This window comes from Carlito syrichta, unplaced genomic scaffold, assembly GCF_000164805.1.
Source record: "Carlito syrichta isolate Samal-C Ts95f unplaced genomic scaffold, Tarsius_syrichta-2.0.1 Scaffold116752, whole genome shotgun sequence".
In the NCBI taxonomy this organism is placed as follows: domain Eukaryota; kingdom Metazoa; phylum Chordata; class Mammalia; order Primates; family Tarsiidae; genus Carlito; species Carlito syrichta.
Window position 1 is genome coordinate 4106 of NW_007060848.1, and position 9956 is coordinate 14061.

At 41.2% G+C, this 9956-nt stretch overlaps 1 protein-coding gene across 1 annotated transcript in view; it reads left to right on the plus strand.

Annotated features, from left to right (window-relative positions):
• Positions 1 to 359: 359 nt before the first annotated feature.
• The window catches only part of FAM181B (family with sequence similarity 181 member B), an 11637-nt gene continuing 2040 nt past the window's right edge, over positions 360 to 9956 (plus strand). Inside the window, exon 1 of the mRNA XM_021706961.1 lies at positions 360 to 431. Coding sequence (XP_021562636.1) covers positions 360 to 431 — 72 coding nt within the window. The remainder of the gene's footprint in view (positions 432 to 9956) is intronic.

Sequence of the window (9956 nt, forward strand, 5' to 3'; positions counted from 1 at the left end):
GTAAATTAGTTCGCAGTTAGGGTCAGTTACCCCTGGCCTGCTGTGAAGGACAGTTCTGATCACCCTCCGTTCACCACTCAAATCTGGCCCGTCTCTTTTTCAAGCTTGTTTCTCCCATTTTGGTGTTGTTACCTTGAATCACCAGCAGGTGGTGCTATCTCAGCTGCTCACCCCAGAGGGCTTGGGGCCAGACAGGAGCCAGGTGATGGAAGCCTGCCTCAGGGCACATGGGAGGATACCCACAGCTGGCAGAAGTCAAGGTGGCAGCAGAGGTGGCAGCGATCCCAGCAGATCTTGCCTGCAGGGGCTTCAAGGACTGAAGTCGTGAATCGCCTCAGGCACAGGTGGTGCAATGCGCTATGGCCGCCATGGAGGCCGCGGCGGGGCCGGCGGCTGCTGTGTCTGCAGCTGCAGTGGCTGTCCAGACCACTGTGATGCCCTAGCGGTGGTGACACTGAGCTCCATGTGAAGAGCAGGCTGCTGACATTGGGGTCCGCAGCCCCCGGGGAGAGAGCCAGAGACCCTCTGCGTTCTCCTTTGCAGAGGGTTTCATAGACCAGGCTGCCCCATCGCCATCTACCTTTTAGCTTTTTCTCTAGCTTTCTTTTTAAGCTGGTAAGTTTGTTCAGTTAGGATCAGTTGCCCCTGGCCTGCTGTGAAGGGCAGTTCAGATCATCACTCAGTTCACCACTGTCCTGATCACTACTCAGATCTGACCTGTGTGTCAGGCTTCCATTTTTCCCCTTTCGGTGTTGTTACCTTGAATCACCAGCAGGTGGTGTTATCCCTCCCTCCAGATGGTCTTTATCACAGCTGCTCGCCCGCCCCTAAGGGGAGGGAAATGTTGCCTGGAGGCACATAGGAGGAGACCCACGGCCTGGCATCATGACCAGTGGTAGTAGACCTCAGCAGATCTTGTTTGCAGGGGCTTCAAGGTCTGAAGTCTGAAGTTGTGGATCACCTCAGGCACAGGCTATGTGATGTGTATTGGCTGCCTTGGTGGTGGCGGCTGTGGCTCACCTCAGGCACTGAAGGTCCGACGTGGAATGGCTGCTTTGGCTGGTGGCGGCAGCAGCAGCGGCGGTGGTTGGTCTCGTGCACAGGCGGAGAGATATGTAATGGTTGCCTCGGAGGCGGCGCGGTGGCGGCGGCCCTGTTTAAATATTTTTTTTTTTTTTGAGTTGGAGTCTCACTCTGTCGCCCAGACTGGAGTGCAGTGGCTGCTCCCAGCCACCGCAGCCTCGACCTGCTGGGCTCCAGCGATCCTTCCGCCTCAGCCTTCCGAGTAACTGGAATTACAGGCATGTGCTACCATGCCCGGCTGATTTTTTGATTTATTGTAGAGATGAGGTCTCGCTGCCCAGGTGGGTCTCGAACCCGCGGGCTCAGGCAATCCACTCACCTCAGCCTCCCAAAGGCGCGGGATTACAGGCTGAGCCACCGAGCCCGGCCTGTTTAAATTTTTTAATGAACTTCTACCATTTTTTCTTTTTAAATAAAATGTTTATTTTAGAATGATCTTACATTTATAAAAAATTGCAAATATAATACAGAGTTCCCATAGGCCCTGCACCAGTTTCCCTATTGTTAATATCTTACATTACTATGGTTACATTTGTCACAACTATGTAATTACAATGCATTTAGTAATGACTAAATCATCTTCTTAGGCTCCTCTTTGCTGTGATAGTTTCTCAGACTTTCCTTGTTTTTGATGACCTTGGTAGGGTTGAGGAGGATTGGTCAGGTGTTTTGTAGAATGTCCCTCAGCTGGGATTTGTCTAGGATTAATCATGATTTCTCATGATTAGATGGGAGTAATAAGTTTCTGGAAAGATCACAGAAATAAAATGCCATTCTCATCATATCCTATCAAGGGTATATACTATCAACATAACATCACTATTAACATTAACTTGCTCATATGACTGAGTGATGCCTGTCAGATTTATTTGCTGTAAAGTCTCTCTTCCCTCCTCCTCCCCTTTCTGTACTATACTCTTTGGAAGGAAGGCACCATGCACAGCGCATATTTAAGGGATGGGGAATTATGCTTCATCTCCTTCAGAGCAGAGTATTCACATAAATTATTTAAAATTCTTTTGCATGGGAGATGGTCCATTCTTTCTCATTTATTTATTAAACTATTTGTTTATATTGATATGGGAAAATGAATATTTATTTTTATTCTTGGCTTATGATTCAATAACCTATTATTTACTTTATCGATCAAATTGTCCAAGCTTTCGTCATTGGGAACTCTTTCTGTTGGCTTCTGTATCCCTTTGACATATACCTTCATTGCTTTGTGTTTTGAGCATATCCTTCCTTTCTGGAACTATAAGATACTTCAGGCTCATCTTATATATTCTCCTTATCAGTCCTAGAATCTTATCAGTCCTTCGAGAAGCTCTGGTTCTTTTATTAGAGAATGGCATTAAGAACCAATATTTGGGCGTTGGGTTATAATCCTCCTTTTGATTTGTGTTATCTTATTGCATCTCATGTACCTTTATAAGTGGCCTAAAATTCCTTCCAAAAGAAAGTAGTATAAAATAAATAAATAAATGAGATACATTTTTAGAGGTAGACCCAAAACTTAAGTCCAGGTCTTATTTTCCTTTGGCATAAACCAAACACAATATATCTCAAGAGATACAGAAAGACAGAGATAAACTACAAAGTTTAGCATTGGTTATACATTGTCTCTTGGCTTGGCATTCAGTATCTTTAATAATCCCAGTTCAGTTAGCATTGTCTCCCACTATTTCCCTACTCAAATCCAGAACACAGAAGTACTTTTTATTTACTGAAAATGCCATTTATACTCATATGAAAAATTAACATTTTAACCAAACATGCAATAGATATAAATTAGTAACACATGACTAATACATGTAAACAAGTAATTTATGTCTCTTTGTAAAAAATTCAAATATCCTAGTTAGAAAAAATATTGACCAGGTGCGGTGGCTCATCCTATAATCCCAGCACTTTGGGAGGCCAAGGAGAGAGGATTGCTTGAGCCCAGAGGTTTGAGACCAGCCTGGCAACTTGGTGAGATCTCATCTCTACAATAAATCACCAAAAAAGCTAGTCAGGTGTGGTGGTGTGTGTCTGTAGTTCCAGCTACTTGGAAGGCTGAGACGGAAGGATCGCCTAAGCCCAGAAGGTCCAAGCTGCTGGGGCCATGAGTGTGCCACTGCACTCCATGCACTCCAGCCTGGGTGACGAGAGTGAGACTCTAACTCAAAAAACAAACAAACAAAACACAAATATTATAGCTAAGTCTGTATGTGTCCTATATGTCTTATTTATATTGTCTTTGTGTACTTTGGATAATTCTTTTCCTCTTAAGCTGTACTCAAACGCCATATCATCTATGCTGCCTTCTCAATTTCCTTGCTCTGAGTACATTTTTCTTTCTATGGAACCCACAGTGATTCATTCACACCTATTTTACAAGGCCTTATATTCTATTAAATATAAGTCTGCATTGTCTACTAGATCATTAATTCCTTGAATGTAGTACCCTACTTTATGCACCTCTCTGTTCCTTCAAAATCATTCCTACTTACTGATATAGTCTGTGCTCAATAAATGTTAAGTAAATAAAAAAGGAATAAAATACAAATTTGTATATGACTTTTTTCATAACTATACCAATATTATAAAAGAAGCATCAAATCAAGAGTTAGTATATCTTAATTTTACATTGAAGCTATATATTGCAGCACTTCTGTATACAAAAGGTCTGGAAACCCACTAAGTAAGTTGATCAAAACAGGACTATGGTAGATCCACTCAAGGGAACATTACACAAAAAATGAATAAAGACATATCATTGTTAAGCAAAAAAAAAAAAAGTTAGAGGAAAGTGTGTATAATAAAAATACAAATTAGCAAACAAATTATAAGCCTGAACACAAACTAAACAAAACAACAATGTTTAGCTGTGGAAGATGGGGAGAAAACAGCAGAGGGGACCATGATAGAAGTTAGCCCTCCCTGAATATGCCTTGTGGCATCATTCTGACTTTGAAACCATGTAAATTTTTAAAATATAAATCAAAATTAAAGGTCTATAAAATACATTTTAAAAAAGCAAAGCTAAACAAATCAATCTAATTGTGCAATGAATTGGTGGAATAATCAGAGAGGATTTTAAAAAGTGAATTTTAAACTTTTATAAATAGTAATTGGATTACTCATTCCTACTGGGATGTTTTGAGGATAAAGAAGAGGAAAGAAAAAAGTCAAATTGTTTATAATAATGATATCGTTAGTAAGAATAAGGATATTGGCATTGTTATTCCAAGACTATTATACATATTATAGCTTGTACAAGGTGGGACCCAGAAACAACTAGAATTATTTTTTGGAAGGTGGGCCCCTTGTAGTACAGGCTTCTCCCACTAGGTAAGTGTTCAAGGGACCCACTGACATCAGCGTATCAGCTAGCATTATTGTGAGAGGCTGTGTGAATTTTTTTTGGTGATTTTTTCAACGTGTTTGCCCATTTCATAATGGGAGATTTATGAGCACATCTGCCTACACAACGCTGAGTGTTCAGCAGTTTTTGATCAAAAACAGCACCACCCTATGCCCCATCCTCCCTATTAGTCACCTGATCTTGCCCCAAGCAACTGTCTTTTTGTTTCCCTGGATGAAAAAAGTTCTCAAAGGGAAACATTTTGCCAATGTGAAAGAGGTGAAACAAAAACAGCAGAAACACTAAAAAACATCAAAATTGAGAGCTCAACAACTGTTCTGAGCATTGGAAAAAGCATCTTGTTAGGTATATTGCATCAAATGGAGAGTACTTTGAAGGTGATTGAAGCTTAAACATGTAAGAAAAACACACAATTTCTAATGAATTCCAGTTTTTTGGGTCCTCCTTGTATATGTATTTATATTTATGTTCATATTAGCAAAAAGAAGAATACTAAGCTGATCAAGCTTCTGCAGGGACTCCCCATTTTCAGGAAACACGCAGCCCACAGGAACATGATAAATGACACCATGGAGACGGAGGCAACTAACCAGATCCAGAATGTGGGAAAGTTGACAAGGCAAAGATTCAGTTTTCTTCAACAAACTAGTCACAAAGAAAACAAAACGGTGGGTGTGTGTGGCTATAGATTAAGAGATTTAAGAGACAAACCAAACAAATGCTTTACCATTTTTTCCGTTAAGGGGTAAATTCTAATTTCCCTCCTTTTGAATCTGAGCTGGCCTCAGTGACTTGCTTGACCAATAGAATGTAGTGAAAGTGACGTTCTGGGGATTCTCAGGCAAGGTCATAAGAGGTCTCGTAGGTGCCACATGACCTCTTGCCGAACTGCCTCTGCGATTGCTGAGACTCCATGTAAGAAGTCTGAGTACTTTTACACCAACATGTTGGAGAAGCCAGCATGGGTAGGTGCAGGTGCAATCAAGTGAATGATGCCATTTTGGATTCTCCAGGCCAGCCATTGTCAACATCACATGGACAAGAAGGATCACCTTGCCAGCTATTGTTCAGATTACTCACCCATAATAGTGTGAGATATAATAAAATGTTGATTTAAGCCACTAAACTTTGGAGTACTTTGTTACACAACTATTGATAACTGGAATTACATCTAACATTTTAATACAGAAATTAAGATTTAGTGTTAATAGAATCTGGTTTGCAGGGAGAAAGGATAAAAAAGAAAACAAGACACATTTTTGGAGGTGCACAATTTGTAAGGTAACATTGTATTCTGATGATAATGATACTTTATAAATTGCATGGCAAAATTGAGGAATTAATTTGCTTTATTTGAGATTTCAAAAGTAATGAATGACAGGAAATTGGTTTGGGAAGAGAGAGAGAGGGGAAAAAAGATGCATAATTATTTCTTTCATTATGAATGTGCATTCCTGACATCTCTGAGGGCTAAGATTATCCTGCAGGGAATATGATTAAAGTTACAAAAGAGAAAAACAAAATAAATAAGTCAGCTTTTGATCCTGCTGCTATATTTACCCACAAGAAAGGAGGCAGCTCTCAGGTGGGCTTTTGTCTAAGTAATGTCCTGAAATCCAAGTGTAAAAGAACAATATGAAATCTCAATTCTCCCAAACGGTTTGGGGCGAGTTCAGCCCTTGAGCCCTTGGGGGGCTTGGTTCCCAAGGAGACTAATCCCGCTTGCACAGCATTAGGCATCACTGGAGCAAAAGAGCTCTAGTTTGGAGTTCTGCAGAGAGCCCCTACTGCAGGCTGGAGCCGGCCTTCTGCTCCATAGGAAGTGAAATGTATTGATGTCAAAGTCACTCAACTGAGCGTGCTCACTCAGGGAGTGAGAGGAGGGACTGATGGGCTTGGCAGGAGCTGGCCACTAACCTTGCTGAAACCAATTTCGTCTCAGATAGAGTTTTCTTCCCCAAAGGAATGGAGAGCAAGGGGAAAAGCAACCAAGACTACGAGGCAGGCTTTTTGTTGTTGTTGTTGAATAATAGAAGCTTTAAGGATTTAGTTTGGTCTCAGGTATAGAATAATTTCAACAAAAGTTGTTCTTCGTTGCCTTATTGTCTAAATTTTTCCACAAACCCACTGCTTTCATTTAGCCATGTCCCTGCCCAGGCTGTTCTTTCTGCTAGAAATAATGCTTGTTTGCTTGACACACTCAAATGCATCATTAAGTCTTAGCTCAAATGCAACCTGCCAATGCAGTTTCCTCAACTCCTCTGGGAAGTCTTGAGGATCCTTTTATTTTATCAACTATTGTACCTTTAATTTGCATCCATTCAGACATGTACACATTATATTACAATGGTTTGTTTGCATGTCTGTCCTTCCACCAAAAAGGGTAGAAATCATGACTTCTTATCTTTGTATCCCTAGTACTAGCATGGTGCTGAGCATTGTAGGTGTCAGTATTTTTCTGTTGGATGAATAAGTGAATGGATGGATACTTATGTGTAAGGATCAATTTTGTGAATCAGGCTATAGAACTTCTAGGCCATGGATATATATGCATATAAGGCTTTACAACTGACAACACTTCAATTTCCTTTAGTTTATTGATTTTCACAATACCCCTATCAGGTAATAAATATTATTTCTTCCATTTTATAGATGAAAACATTGAGATCCAGAGGGTTAAGTGACTTTTCTATAGTCGATCAGATAAGAAGAGTCAGAATTGAACTCATCTTAATCTGTGGCTCCAGTTTTAGCACTTCCTCTGCTATATTACATTGTCTTTTCCCAAATTTCTACAGCCTGCAAGCGTAGCTACTTTCTTGCATTTGAAAATAGTCACTCACTTTGCTGAGGGAAGAGACAAATTATGCTGGTTTTATAGGGTGATGTGTTGGTAAGGAGTGGGTGGAGCCTAAAGAATCAGGAACATGGACATTTGTTACCACTATTTTGTGCCAAGTACCTTCATATCACAATATCTCACAACAACCTTGAGGAGTTGAGATGATCTCTATTGTATAGATGAGAAAAGTGAGACTCAGAGGTATTGTTTGCTTGTTATGTCATGTAATTCTCACAAAAACCCTAAGAAAATTTATGACCATTTCCATTTTTCAGACAAGGCATCTGAGCCTTGTCCAAGGACACTCACCTAGCAATAGGCAGAGCTGGAATTTGAACCTGGCTTAATCTTACTTCAAATCAATTTTGATGCTTATATCTCCAACTATCCAGAAATAAGGAAATACCTTTACATATGAAGCTTCTCATATTCCTTTTATTTTGAGTATTACTATGTTAGGATTAGTTGTTTCTCTGGGGATTAAGAGATTTTTCAGATTAAGATGTCAATTAAGTGTAGAGTCCTGTGCAATCTGTGTTTGAGGATTTGTAAGAGTTGCTCAATCAAAAGAAGGTGAAAAAATGAGTTAGTTCTCTTGGCTGCCAGATCTAGAGGCCTATGGAATGGCCTTGTTTGACAGGGGAAGGGCAGACATCCACATCTGGGTGATGAGAAACAAATCAGTGATAAGTCTCCACAATTTTCTGAATACAAATATCACTAAGAGTGAAACAGACACTCCAGACAAGGAGGACAAAATCCTGTGTGTAACTCAAATCAAAGGTACATGATAACTGGTCCAACTGGAATTCAAAAATAAAAAGTTTGCTTCAGCTATGTGGACTTGGGAAGTGGCTACTTCATCTCCTAAATGAAGTGTGCTCATCGGGCTTTTCTTCTTGAGTAAGGCTGTACCTTCAGGGTGCTCAAAAAAGCTTTTGCAGCACCTCAAAAATGAAGTGTTTAAAGAGGAGAATTTTGAAAGAGGTGGTCTATATCTCTCCCAGTCAGACTCTGCTTCTAAACTATTTAGAGAGCACTTTATCACGCACACAGTGTTTTCACATGCAGACACTCCCCAACTTATGATGGTTTGACTCTATGATTTTTCAGCTTCACGATGGATTGATCAGCATGCTACATGCATTTTTGACCTATGGTAATTTTGTCATATGATGGACTTATCAGAATGTAGCCCCAATATAAATTGAGAAGTATCTGTATGTGATCTTATTTACAGATTGAGAAGACACAGAAGGGGAGATAGTCACCTTTTTGTGTTTCACTCATCTAAGTTATGGAACAGACAACAAATAAGGATTTTCATGTTTCCTTTAAATATCTTATGTGCTCTGTAAGGAGGGAAATTTTACATGCATTTAACATGAGTAAGCAAAGTAGAGCGAGGTCGGCTGGTTTGTTCAAAGCCGCCAACTCAGCAGAGCAAGGATTTCAACCTGTTACCTGGTTATTGAGTGGTGGCTAAGACCAGAACCCAAGTTCTTTTCTTTTTTTTCTTTTTTCGAGCTGGAGTCTCACTCTGTTGCCTAGGCTGGAGTACAGTGGCACAATCATGGCTTACTGCAGCTTTGACATTTTGGGCTCAGGTGATCCTTCTGCCTTAGCCCCCCAAGTTCCTGGGACTACAGGCACGTGCCACCATGCCCAGCTAAGTTGATTTTTTGTAGAACCGAGGTCTGCCTATGTTGCTTCAGCTAGTCTCAAACACCTGAGTTTAAGCAATCCTCTTGCATTGGCCTTCCAAAGTGCTGGGATTACAAACATGAGCCACTGTGCTCAACTGCAAGTCTTTTCAAGATGATCCTTGAAATGCAATGGAAGTTCCAGAAGGACAATCTAAATGGAATGACAGACAGGGGAGAAGTTTCAATCCATCTTTTGTCCTAACATGCTGAGAGTCTCTCTCTCTCTCTCTCTCTCTTTCTCTCTCTCTCTCTCTCTCTCTCTCTCACACACACACACACACACACACACACACACACACACACACACACTATGGCACTCTCAAGAACAGCTGACTTAGAAGACTTTCTCCATTGCCTCTGCTGTCTAATAAAAGATGGACCAAATGCAGGTCTCAATTTACTATTTGGGTTAGAATCTTAGGACCTAGGCTAGAGCTTGAAGAAACACCGATTTTCTTCCCTCATCTTAAAGATGAGAAAATCGTGGTCAAGAGAGAATACAAGTTTTGTCAAGGGCCTTTAAGTCAGAATATACTGAATCTGGCTTTGGTCAACTCACTGAACCTCCCTGAGGTGCAGTTTCCACTTTTGTTGAATGGTGATCATAAAATATAATCCACAGGGTTGTTGTTCACAGATTAAATGAGATAACTCATGGACAGCACCTGGCAGAAGCAAGCGCCCAGTAGCTAGCTAGTGGCTGTTATTGTTGCCAGAACTGGACTGCCACTCACGCGACTAGACGCCTGCCTACTCTGCCTGAGGGACGGTCTCCCGCGCCAGGGGTCGTGCGGGAGGTAAGCCGGAGTGCCAGGACCGGCCGGCCATCTCTTCCTCACCCCTTACGGTTGGAGCCGGACACGAGAAACGCCCCGGGCCAAGGGAAACGAAAGGGTTAAGGCGATGAGCTTGAGAACGCTCAGAAAGCGAAAGCGGCCCCCCGCCCCACCTAGCC